General features: G+C 39.3%; 1 protein-coding gene across 10 annotated transcripts in view; it reads left to right on the forward strand.

The window, feature by feature from the left end:
• WDFY3 (WD repeat and FYVE domain containing 3) overlaps window positions 1-13,506 on the forward strand; it is a 314,732-nt gene that overhangs the window by 107,730 nt on the left and 193,496 nt on the right. For 7 of the 10 annotated variants that reach the window (XM_075929522.2, XM_075929521.2, XM_075929520.2 and 4 more), the window contains one exon: window positions 6,793-6,846. The exons of the other annotated variants lie outside the window; for them this stretch is intronic. In XM_075929522.2, the coding sequence (XP_075785637.2) occupies window positions 6,793-6,846 (54 nt within the window). The remainder of the gene's footprint in view (window positions 1-6,792; window positions 6,847-13,506) is intronic. 10 annotated transcript variants of the gene reach the window in all.

Here is a 13,506-nt window from a genome sequence, read left to right on the forward strand (position 1 = left end):
CAGGGAAGTCAGTAGGGGAGACTTAATTAAAAAAATAAAAAGAAATTCGTTAACTAGACTCCATTGTGCAATGCTGCTACACCATTGACATTCACATTCAAAACCTTTCTAGTCACACTGAGATCACATTTACTTTACTCCTTTATTTACTATTATTTTAACATTGCTGCAATTTAGTAGTGAATAGATTCAAAACTGATTTTTTTGAAGGATGGGAGTGACCTTTTTTTCTCCTTTCTTTCAGAGTATGTAGGCTGTAAATGAAATCGAAATTCTTCCAAGATTCAGGAGACCTTGTTTGTTTGTTTGTTTTTTTAATAGTATAAATGAATCTCTCTCTTGGATTCTTGTCACTTACTTTCTTTACTTGACACCACTGCTGGAAGTGTAGAAAAGTACAATAATTTAAGATATTCGCTCTAGAAGTCACATGAAGGACTTGTGTATCGTTCTAAAACTTAGGTGCAGATCCCTAAATGCAGAGCGCAGATGTGAAAATAAATCTGTCAGATAATTATTAAAATGGAAATTTTTCAGTGTTCTTACATGTTTCTCTTTCACCAGTCTTGGATCAGGTAAGGCTTCCCAGTTTGGTTTTGTCCACCAATACCCAGAGACCAAAGATTACTATTTTCCTTCTTTGAGTGATGTCTCTGCGGGTGCTCCACCGTAGGTGTTGGGCTCATCCCGGCACTGAAGATTGGAGATTTTTCCAGCAATATCTGATTGGGGTGCACATGTGTGGTGGGGGTACATGCCATTTGGAGTTCATGTGCTTGCCCTGACTCCCCTCAGTTGTCTATGTACCACCCTCGGTCATAGATGGCATCCAGTCCTCTCCTTGAGTATCTGTAGATAAGAATTCAATTCTCAGTTAGTATAAAGTTCTTGTTACTGTTGTTCCTTACTTCTACTTGTTACTTAAAAAAAGACTTATTCCTCATGTAAATAGTTAGTCTATAAGGTACCACAGGACTCCTCGCCGCTTTTGCAGATTCAGACTAATACGGCTACCCCTCTGATACTTGACCTCATGTAAATAGTTACTGTGTAAACACTGCCACAAAGCAGCACAGTGAAACCAGGCCTGACAATTGCCCTTTCAAAAAGAGATGGAGAGAAAGAAAGGATTGTCTACAAAATAAGCACAAAGATTATGAGAATCTTTTACATATGAGAAACAGGTAGACAGTGCTGAGTCAGGAAGGAGAAAGAACTGGGAAAGAGTCTAACACAGTGGTTCTCAAACTTTTTGGCCCATGGCCTACCTGGCTCAATGTAAACCTTTCTGTGGACCACCAGTTGCCAATGGAAACTTAGCATTAATTACATAATTACACCCAAGCTATTTTTCTAGTGCTGCAGCTAGGGAAAGTGGTTTGATTTAAATTATTAAACAGATGAAGTATTTTAACGTTTTTCATGTTAGTTTATCAAACTTCATTTTAAATAAAATACAAAAATTATGTAGAAGAAAAAAGGCTTCAGTGATTTCTTTATTTATGGCAAAGGGTGGGGAACCTTTTTTGGGTCAAGGGCCACTGACCCGGACCATAATTGCTCCCCCCCCCCCCCCAAAAAAAAACCTCCCCCAAAAACCTCCAACCCTGACTGATATGGCCCCCATTTGAGACACCTCACTCCTCAGGCACTCCAGCCCCACAGGGTGAGGAGAAGGGCTAGGGAGGACTGAGGTTCAGGCCTCCCATAGGCCAGATTTACTTTTCTGGGGTCCTGAAATTAGTAGATTTTGTGGACCCTCTTAGGGTTCAAATAACTGAGTGGCCAACCAGCCGTCCTCCAGGCAGTGTGTTTAAGGTCTTGGTCAAGGGCCTGCGTGACCTCTCCATTTCACTGGTTCCTCATAATCACACGACTTTCCATCATCATCTGCGCCCTTTTTACAACTAATGGGCAACAATAACTACAGATCGTTGGGCCATAGAGATCATAAAATGCGGATATGCCACTTATATCAGTTCCTCCAACCACCCCACCCTCCCTGTCCCTCTTCAGGGACCCCTCTCATGAATAGCTTGTATGTCAAGTTATACGTAGGTGCCATAGAGAGGGTGCCTGAGCAATATTGGGGCAGGGGATTTTATTCAGATTATTTTCTAGGGAGAAGAGCACTAGGGGTTGGAGACCCATTCTTGATCTGAGCCAATGAATACCTCCTCAAACAATGGTTCAAGATGATTACACTCATGTCTATCATTCCGGCACTAGATGAAGGAGACTCGTTTGCAGCCCTTGACCTGCAAGATGCTTATTTCCATGTAGCCGTACATCCAGCTCACAGACACTTCCTCTGTTTTATGGTAGCCTCGGAACACTTTCAGTATCGAGTCCTGGCTTTTGGACTTTCTTCCTTATCACATGGGAGGCTCGCCTTTATTATGCATTCCCTCCAATTCTTTATTGTCAGGAAAATCGAGTTAGGCAACTCCCTAGTCATCCTTATAGCCCCTATCTGGGCCAGACGGTCTTTGTTTCCCTATCTTTACCGGATGTCTCATCAGCCTCCTTACGTGCTTCCGAGTAGTTGAGACCTCCTGTCTCAGAATGCAGGCAAGCTTCTCCACCCCAACCAGAAACGCTACACCTGACAGCGAAGTTTCTCTCTGTTTCTCAGATGCGAAGATGTTCACAGCAAGTGAGAAGCATCCTGATTCAGAGTAGAAGACAGACTACATGCAATAGTGGAACCGCTTTACAGCATGGTGTATTAACATTGGTACTCAACCAGCTGTCACTCCCCTTCATACCATCCTGGATTACATTATGGATCTGAAAGTTCAAGATCTATCACTCTGCTCCCTCAGAGTATATCTTGCTGTGCTGGCAGCTTTCCATCCTCTGAATGACAGGTTTACAATATTTGTGCATCCTATCGCAAAGCGGCTTCTTAGAGGGCTGCATAACCATAACCCTCCATGCAGACCGTTAGCTCCCACATGAGATCTGGACCTGGTGCTCAATACACTAACTAGATCTCCATTTGAGCTCTTGGCCACATGTTTGCTCTCCTTATTAACAGCAAAGATGGTGTTTTTAATAGTAATCACATCGGTGAGATGAGTTAGTGAAATTGTTACTCTCGGCATGACCGCCTTACACTGTGTTTTATAAGGACAGAGTGATCCTCTGTCCCCATCCTTCCTTTCTACCTAAAGTATGCTCAAAATTTCACATTAACGAGCCCGCTGTCCTCTATACTTTCTATCTGAAGCCCCATACTTCTCATGAGGAGGCGGTATTGCATACTCTGGATATCTGGAGGCCATTATCATTCTGTATAGACCAAACACGATCTTTTCTTCGCAAATCACAAACACTGTTTCTCTCCCTTGTGGAATGCTCTTGGGGTATGCCACTATCCTCACTGTGTATTTCCAAATTAAAAACATTATGTATCACCCAGTGTTGCTCACTCCCTACACCCCTGAGAGTGCATTCTACATGGGCTATAACTACTTCACCTGCCTTTCTGAAGGGAGTCCCTCTTAAGGACATCTGTGCGGCAGCTATGTCGTCATCCATCCACACCTTCATGGGACATTACACAATTTCCTCACATTGGAGACAAGTTTCAGTTTCATCTGTGCATACTACGTAATCCAAAGCTCACCTATCGCTATAGAGTCACCAACAGTGGAGCACCCACGGGGACATCACTCGAAGAAGGAAGGGAAGTTACTCGCCCTGTGCAGTAATAACGGTTCTTTGAGACGTCTGTCCCCGTGAGTGCACCACAACCCACCCTTCCTCCTCTCTTCTTCAGAATCCATTCCACGCAATAGGGCATACACACAGAAACTGAGGGGAGTCAGGCCAAGTGCGTTAACACCAAAGGCGTGAACGGTATGCGTCCCCCTGCCGCTCATCGTGGCCTGACCAGATACTGCTGAAAAAATTTCCAATCTGTGGCACCGGGATGAGCCCGACACCAACAGTGGAGCACCACACATCTCGAAGAACCATCGTTACCAAACAGGCTGAGTAACTTCCCTTTCTGACCAGTTTAAAAAATTTGGAATCTCCACCCCCACTCCTACCTGACTCCTAATGCAAACATCATAGATGCAGGTTTCTCTGTATGTATTCTGTGTTCTTTATTCTTATTTGACCTTCATCTTTAATGAAATCTAGAAAAATGTCTTGTCTTTTTTATTTTTCCTTTAAAGTCTGTGTTGACTTCCCTGAAGATGGCTCCACTTTACTATTTTTAGGAGAATTGCACATTCCTCCCAATACCGTAATTTCAGACTAGCTTGATCTTGTTTGTCTTTGAGCTACTAGTCTAGCAGACTACAAATAGTTCTTGTTTTTTACAGGCTCTTTTGTGTCTCAGTTTTATCTTCCCCACCAGAGTTATACCTTTAGCAGAGATACCATTGGGATTTAGGAAATCAGTTGCTTCTTTGATAGAAAGCTATCTTGTTTTTTTTCTTTGACTGGTGAAGTTTTTGTGGTCACTATTCAGCATCATATGTGATTTAAAATAGCCCTGTGTTTCTCATCATCAGAATTTTGCAAATTGTGGAGTATTTTATTTAACTCCTCAGGCCGCCTTTCTGTTTTTTTGACGTTTACAGGCCAGGCTCTTTTTATAGGATTCCCATGGCCTCTCTTGGTTTAGCTAAATAGAATTTTTTCCAGGGGTGTAAGAGAGATTTTAAAAAGGTTACAAGTTTAATGTCGTCTTCTACTCAGCAGCCAAATCTTGACCTAAATCTAAATCTTGGTAAGAAACCCTGCATATGTTGTTTTGTTTTATACTAGTAGGTCTGAATAGTTAGTATACATCTGTATAGGTGTATTGACAAATATAGATTTGTGGAATTTATTGCATTCTTCAATGTCCTGACATCTGTGAGGGTTAGGATGTCTCCTACCATATTCCTCTCCATGGCTTTCTTTCTCTCTCTCTCTTTCTCTCTCTCTCTGGCGACAGAGGCATGTATATTAGACTACCAGGCATAGGAAAATGAAGCTTCATTTGTCCTGGGAGGTTGACAAATACCTTTGATGTCGACCCCCGCGCATCCAGACTACCGCGCTGAGCCGAGAAACAGCTGATCGGCTCAGCGCCGCAGCCATGTAAATTTAAATGAAGCGGCGATTGTTTAAATCGCCGCTTCATTTTCCAATGCCTGGTAGTCTAATCTACATGCCTCTGTCGCCAGAGGCATGTAGTCTAGATGTACCCTCTCTCTCTCCCCCCTCCACTCTGCCCCCAGAGTAATTATCTAATGCCTTCTGCTAATTGTGTTGGTGCATGCAGCAGATTGAATTAAAGAGTTTCACATCTGCTTGCCATATTCTGAATCCTGCTTGCATAACTGATAAGTGAGGTCTGAGTTTCAGCCTCTGCACTTTGGACCAAATTGTGAGCAAGAGCAGATGCACTGGAGCTGTCTAGAGACTTAGAAAGATAGCACTACGGTTGTGCATGTTGAACAATTGAAAGATTTTGAACTTTTTAGAAAGGTTCAGAACCCACTGTCTTTATCCCATTCCTCTTTAATATCCCATATTGCTGTGGAAAGTTCTTCCTGTGCAATGAGTATGTGCAAGTTCATAATCCCATTTAATGCACTTCAGAATCAACATTCTTTCTAGGTTAGCTGCTGAAATGGTCATTTTCCCCTGCAAGGGTTCTCCAAAATATCTCGTACTTCATTTTTCCTATGAAAATCCAGCCATTAATAATAAAAATAATGTATTTTATGGATCTTTTTCATTTGTAGTTCTGAACCAGCTTTTTAAAAAAAGACTAAAATATATCATTATCTTTATTCTTCTGAAGAAGAAACTGATTCACAGCCATATGTGACTTGGCTGAAAGTCACACTGTAGATAATGAACAGAGGAAAATACCTGATGGAAACATGATACCTTACTTTAGTTGTAGTATGCAGTATAATTTTTAGAAGGCTTTTAAATTTTCTTTTGAAAAACTATGAGTTGGAGGATACACTACAGATTTAACATAGTGAAAATTCTCAATTTGCATATTACAAAATTCTTGGCAATACTAAAGCTGGTTTTTGCAAAATAAATTACATAAATGATAAGAAGTTCAATGAAAGCATGACTTTAAAATGAGCACTAAATACCACCTATCAAATCTACATAGTATGTTTTGTAATGTATTATTTTGTTTCTTTACTCACTAATTTGCAGCATTGAGCTTATCACAGTTATTTTGTGAACTACTCAGCATCTACTCAACCAGATTTAACTGAAAATTATGCCCTATGGATACATTTATAGGATATTCTTCAGTTATCTTTTCTTAATATTCCTGTTTTAATTTGTGTACTCCCATGTCTTACATCTCATTTAATATATTACATAGGAGTTCTGTTTTTCCAGAGATAATTTTTAAAGTGCCTATTGTTATGCCCAAATACTTCTGGATTTAACCCAACAAAGCATGAAATTCAGAAAACCATAAACAGGTGGTTTTGACTATATTGAGCCTTTTACATAGCAGTCTACAAGAAGATTATTTGCTGTCTGTTCTGTCTGATAACATTCTCACTACCCTGATGCGATTTAATGTCACGAAACTTGAGTTAACGTAGATATTCTCAGTCACTAGTACAGTACTTAGGCGAAGAGGGGATATAATACAGCAGAATCTGTTGGCATTCATAGAATCATAGAAGACAAGGGTTGGATTCTGCTCCAAGCAGGACCAACACCAACTAAATCATTGTTAATGCAGTGCAAAGAAATCCCCAGTTAGACTGCTGACAACAATGGATACTTTTCTTTTTACAGAAAAATGGTGTGCCCAGCTGGCCTCCAAGGATTTTAAAGGCACAACGCCTTCAGGTAATTCTACTTCCAAGGCGTTATACCACAGCCTGGAAAACACCATTCTTCAGCTGTTAACTGATTTGAGTAGGCGTCTAAAGTTTAAACACACCAATATTTCAAAATCTAGTATTTCCTATGTATTTCATCCCCGTACCCTTTGACAGCTCATATATTTTTGATATGCAACGGGAGCACAGAGAACCTCAGAGACATTTCATAACCTTTCACAACAGAGTGTAAAACCATAATGCAGTCTCTTATTCTGAACTTACCATGGGATCTAGGACTTTTCTCTCTCTAAAAATCATACTTCTGAGACAGAGCTTAGAGAAAAAATATTCTGTCAACAAATAAGTGATGGTATAGCTCTGTGGTTTTCTATACAAGTATTTCTTTGTTTAACATGAAAGATGACAGTGTCATATTACCAAATCTGATACTTATTTGCTAAATTGATGCAGTCTTCATTACCTGTAACTAGCTTTGATTTGGTCCCTTGAAGTCTTTGGAATGTTTCTTCATGCTGTTGCTGATAGAGGACATATGGCAACTGATAAAAAGTAATTAAATCTGTTAGCACGTATTTAGAGGTAGATTTTGGAAGTAGGTACCTAAATACTCCTCTCTTAGTGTTTTAAATTCAAAACAGACTGCTTTTATAAGATTTTTTTTTAATTGCTGTAGGCTGTTAGCATGCAATAAAATTTTACTTTAAATAGTTGAAACATTTCAAGAGCATCCACTTTCTGTCCATTTAGAAATAAATGTTTTCCTTACTTTCTTCTTGGGCGAGTGGAATGATGCAAGCTTTTATCCAGCTAAGGTTATTTTCAAGTCCACATTAAAATGTATCCTATTTTATACTGTATGTTATTGAAGAATTGTGACACTTGGGCTTTGTCTCCACTAGAAATATAAATGCTCATATAACAAGTGTTTGCATTAGTCATTGTTGGTGTGGACAAATCCTAGGCATTTTTAGCAATCTGTAATATTTTCCTCTGAACAGGATTATGGTATTTGTTGAGAGAAAAATCTTGTGGCCTGTGAGCATTGGTCAGTTAGCACCTGTACGGTTAATCTACTGCTATTAGTTGCTGTAACAACTATACTATGGGTTTGTCAAGAAAAACATGCCAACTGATCTAATTTTTTTCTTTGACATGGTAACCAGTCTAGTGGAAGTGGAGTAAGCAATAAACAGATATTGGGATTTTAATAAGGATTTTCATGCAGTCTCACCTGTCATTCTCATAAGCAAACTAGAACAATATGACCTAGATGAAGGTGCACAAACAGTTGAAAAGCCGTATTCAGACTATTTACCAATGACCAGTATCATACTAGAAGGATATACCAAGTCCTCAATTGAGTAATATTCAGTGTTTTCATTAATTACTTGGATAATGGAATAAAGGGTACTCTTATAAAATTTGAGAGGAAAAGTGTGGCGAGAGCTTTGGAGGACAAGGATTAGAATTCAAAATGGCCTTGATAAATTGGAAAATTGGTCTGAAATCAACAAGATGGAATTCAGTAAAGACCAGTGCAAAGTACTGTAGAAAGAAAAATTCAAACACACAGATACAAAATGGATAATAACAAGTAGGCAGCAGCACTGCTGAAAAGGATCTGGGGGTTATAGTGGATCCCAAATTGAATGGGGGGAGTCAGTGTGATCCTGCTGTTAAAAAGGCAAATGTTAATCTGGGCTGTATTAACAGTAGTGTCATATATAAGACACCAGAAGTAATTGTTTCTGTCTTCTTAGCGCTGGTAAGGTCTCAGGTGCAGCACTGTGTCCAGTTTTAGACACCATATTTTAAGATAGATATGGGCAAACTGCAGAGAGTCCAGAGGAAATAGTTTTCTAAAACTCCTTATTTTTGTAAAACAAAAAAAGCAGTCATGTAGCACTTCAAAGACTAACAAGATGATTTATTAGGTGATGAGCGTTCGTGGGGCAGACCTACTTCTTCAGATCATATTCTGAAAGTGAATTGGCATGACAATTATATAACAGAGGGATACAATGAAGAAGTAAACAAATTCTTATTTTTGTATATCTATAAAGAGATGGGCATTTTGAGTCTGGGAGGGAAAATTCTCTTATTAATCAATACACAAGACTCATTTTGTGGAAAATGCTTTCTTATAATGGAACTTGTACAAAAAAAATAAAAAAAGATAGCAGTAACGCTGGAGTGCTTTATTAAAACCTTGCCGTTTTCATAAATTGTGGATCATATAACATTAATTAACTTTCAGAATGAGCATCAATTTTTGCATTTAATTTAAAACTGAAATAAAAAAGGCAAATACAAAAATGTCTTTGCTGTAATTGGTTGCTCTAGCATTGGTTGCTTTGTAGATTTAAGTATTTATAAACCATATATATTTTGAATGATTGGATACAGCATATACTTACTATATATGGATCAAACATATTAAAATAAGAGATTATTGGAATAAGTACTATACAAGAAGAGGTTATTTAGGTGAATCAGTTTTCTACCTCTGTGTATAAGTTTGTCCTTATATCAGTCAGCAGTGGTGTGTACATGTTTGATGCCACAGGTATGTAATAATGTATATACCTATATAATTTATCAGATGTTGTTGACCACATCATATGCCCACTAATTTCTTTCCCTGGATTTTATTTCACTAACTTCAGAGTAGCTTCAGACAGACAGTTCTTAACCAAGTATAACATATCCCTTCAAAAGGCAATGGTCCTGACAAATACCCTGAAGCCTTAAATTCACCATAATTAACCTGAGTTACATCAACTTTGGGAGATAAAAACTCTTGAAGGGAAAGATGACCATAAGAAGATAAGACTGCCCATATTGCATCAGACCAAAGGTCTGTTTAGCTCAGTATCCATGTTCTGACAATGGCCCAGTGCCGGAAGGCTCCAGAGATTATGAAAAAAACCCAGATAATCCATCCTGTGGTGGGGTTACGGGCACGAGCGACTCCCCCTGCTCACTAGGAGGAAGCCTATCCTTCATGAACTTATCTAGCTCTTTTTTGAACTCTGTTGGCCTTCACAACATCCTCTGGCAAGGAGTTTCCCAGGTTGACTGTGTGTTGAAATCCTCCATTATTATTGAGGTTTAAAAAAAATTATAGCTTCTCTAATCTCTGTTAGCATTTGACAGTCACAATCACTAGTCTAGCCAGGCTATCAGTAATACATCCCTTCTGTTATATTTTTTTAATGAAGTATGGAATTACTATCCATAAAGCCGTCCTTCTTCGGGGCGACCCGCACTATTGTGCAGTTTCGTTCATTTAAGTTTTACTTCATTTGAGTCTATGTGCCAGTCCCTCACCGGCATCTTCTGTTCATCTTTATCAGTGCCTTGCATGGAAACAATATTGATGCCTCTGATGAAAACAACTCCAGTGGCACCTTCAAGACTAACAGTTTTATTATAGTGTAAGCTTTATTGAGATGCAAATCACTTCATCAGAGGCATGAAGTGAAAGAAAAAGAAGCAGATAGTAGGGACACAGAAATGGAAATGTTACATCAGAGCCCTTCTTCCATGTACATTGGACAAACCCGACTGTTCCTATATGCAACAGAATAAATGGACACCATTCTTGAGGAAAAAAAATTCAAAACCAGACTGCAACGTGCAACTGCTGAGCTGGAATTCATACACAAATTTGACACCATCAGAATGGAACTGAATAGGGACTGGGAATGGCTCTCCCATTACAATAAGTAAATTTCCACTTTAGATATTCTCTCCTTCTTATCCACACCTATCCTGACATTGTATTTGCAATTCTTTCATGTAGAGAGAGAATATGGATGAGGTAATATCTTTTATTGGACCAACATCTGTTGGTGAGAGAGGCCAGCTTTTGAGTTTACATAGAGCTTGGTTTCAAGATTGTTTTAAATAAAAAAAAATCCTACATAAATTTCTTCATACTCTGGAAATTTCACTTTTTCTGTATAGCTGTGTCATTCTTATCAGTGAACTTTATGCATGGATAAGAGTTGAAGACTTAATTCTGTTGTAAGTGAAAGCGTAGATTCTGGATGAGATTAAAGTGGCCCAGAAAAAATTTCTATTTATCCCAGAGAAGTGGATTTTTAAACTTCTGATTATAACTAACTCTTAGGATACTCTCTTAGGAACATGTTTCCTTCAGCTATTTGGGAAGTCAAGGAATCTGAAACGCTACAGGATTCCCAATGACAGTGGATACTGTCATTATTCCATTTGGTTGAGTTGATCAGATGAATAATTTCTTGGTCACTTGAAAATAAAAGGCTACGTAATGTGCTGGTTGCATACTTTTTATTTCCTCTTTATTGGCTTTTGTTTTGAACATTCTTATGGCTGTCTGTATTTTAACATTTTTCATTTTGTCTTTACCTTGGATGTTTTGTTTCTTAAAGTTGCTCCAGTAACTATAAACACGTAAATCAGTTTGTTTTCTCATAAGCAAAATGTCCATGTTTCCCCTCAGTAGATACAGGTTTTACCAGCCATTTCGTTTATTTTGTTTTCAGTGTAAATAATATTGTTTAATGAATCAGAGTTACTGACATAAGCCCTCAGTTTCAAAGATCTACGCTTTGTTTCTCAGTGTCATTACTAAGAGGAAAGTCTTCAAAAGTATCTAAATCACTTGGGTTCCTTAAATCACTTTTGTAAATGGGTCTTAAAGTCACTTTTGGTACTTCTACAATTTTTCCCTAGTTCTCAAATACTGCTGATGTCACAAATGATGCAACAGTTCAGGGGTTAGATACCGTAACTTTCATAGGTTGCTTTGAAATTTGTATCGTGCCTTTTAGTATTGTTAGTCTAATTATAGGCTTGCATCTGTTCATCTGGCTTTGGATCTACAGTTTTGGGGGACAGGGGAGGGCCTTCATGCTGCTCTAACTGTAGCCTGAGGGTTGAACCTATACAGAGCAGAACTGAAGAGTATAAAGTCAGGTTTTCAATTACTTTACCTTTAACCTATTCTTTAAGCCTTGCTTTGTGCTAATGAATCTCACCCCAGGATTTGGCCCATTGATTCATCCCTCTGTCCATGGAAGCAGTGCTTCCAGTAGTGTCTGTACAGAAACTACAGGAACAAGGCAGTGTGCCAACAGCTTGGATAATAGAGTGCATTAACAGAACAAATGTGAGCACTTAATTTGTCTATTACCTTTTAAACTCACCATGTCTCCTCATTTATTTTAATTGGGGAGGTGGACATTTAGCTGGTCAAACTTTCAGGAAAGATGGCTTCTCTGTGCACTATATGGAAAGAGTTGACAGGAGAGTGTCTGAAGTTGCGGAGAATGTGTTTTATGAGAGTCTAAATAGATATTAGCCAATTCAAAAGTGTTTTGAATCTTTGTTTATAATGACCTATACTACATGCTGGACTTTAACATTTTATTAAGCCAAACATTTTATGTACTGACTTGTTTATTTTATTACTTATTGTTTTGTTGATGTTTATTCTAATGTCTTAGCCTCTTCATTAGAGGTGGGTTGAAACAAAATGACAGATACCAATACTGAGGATGTTAAAGACTAGTCACTATCTGATAAGCATTTGTTTATTGGACAGTAATGTTGACTAGTGAATTCCCCCGTCCCCTTGCTGCCTCTATGGGGGAGGGAAGGGGTACTTTGAAACCCCAAGGTGGCAGGTGCACAGCTGATCCTGGGATCAGCTGTGTGGCAGGCTGCCCCTTTAAAACACTGCCTCTGCAGAGATTCAAAGAGGCAGCCCTGGAGTCCGGGGCCAGCTGAGGATTCCCAGCTGATCCCAGGCTCCCAGCAACACTTCCCTGGAACCTGGGGTCAGTTTGGGAGTCTTGGGGAAATGCCACGGGGAGCCCAGGGTCAGCTGGCCCCAGGCTCCCCTCCTGCCCCTTTGAATCTCTGCACTATTCAAAGGGACAGGGGAGCCCATAGCATGGAGCCTGGGGTCAGCAGGAGACTGCGAGTTCTCCCCCACCCCCGCTCACCCCGGCCTGCATGGCTTTGAAATGCACAAGAACCCCCACTGGGGACTCCTGTGCATTTCAAAACAGGCACACGGCATGGAGCCCGGAGTCAATGGGACTTCCCACTGGCTCTGGGCTGTACACAGAGTTCTGCATTCCTCTGAAATGTACAAGAGCCCCAGGGGCTCTTTCAAAGGAGGAATGTGGAAGTGCCTACCAACTAGTCAATGGAAATTCCATAAACTAGTCAATTAACCGCATTTTAACATCCTTAACAAATATCACTATTTTTGGAAGAGTTGTCATGTTTGAATTTTTTACCTTGAAACCCTTATGTTTTTCAAGAGTTCACTTTTGAAAAACCACAAAACCAAAAACTTAACCACAAAGGAAAACTGTCCATAATAACCAATGAGAGTGGGAGGATAGTAACAAGTTTTAATGATTATAGGAAAAAAATAATAGATTTTCTCCTTTTAAAATAATATAGTCAGGAAAGGGATGGGGGCAAAACTGCTCTGTGTGTGGGGGAGGGGTTGTTAGTGGTTACAGATTGTTGTGTTAAGCCAATAAATCTGGTGTCTCTAAGCCCGTGATTTTTATTATCTAGCAAAAATATGAAGTTAGGCTCTTTGGCTTGTTTTTCGAAGATGCATGTTTCCTCTGAAGATGATGGTCAGATACTGTTTTTG

Source organism: Pelodiscus sinensis, chromosome 4, assembly GCF_052426305.1.
Source record: "Pelodiscus sinensis isolate ZL-2025 chromosome 4, ASM5242630v1, whole genome shotgun sequence".
Lineage (NCBI taxonomy): Eukaryota > Metazoa > Chordata > Testudines > Trionychidae > Pelodiscus > Pelodiscus sinensis.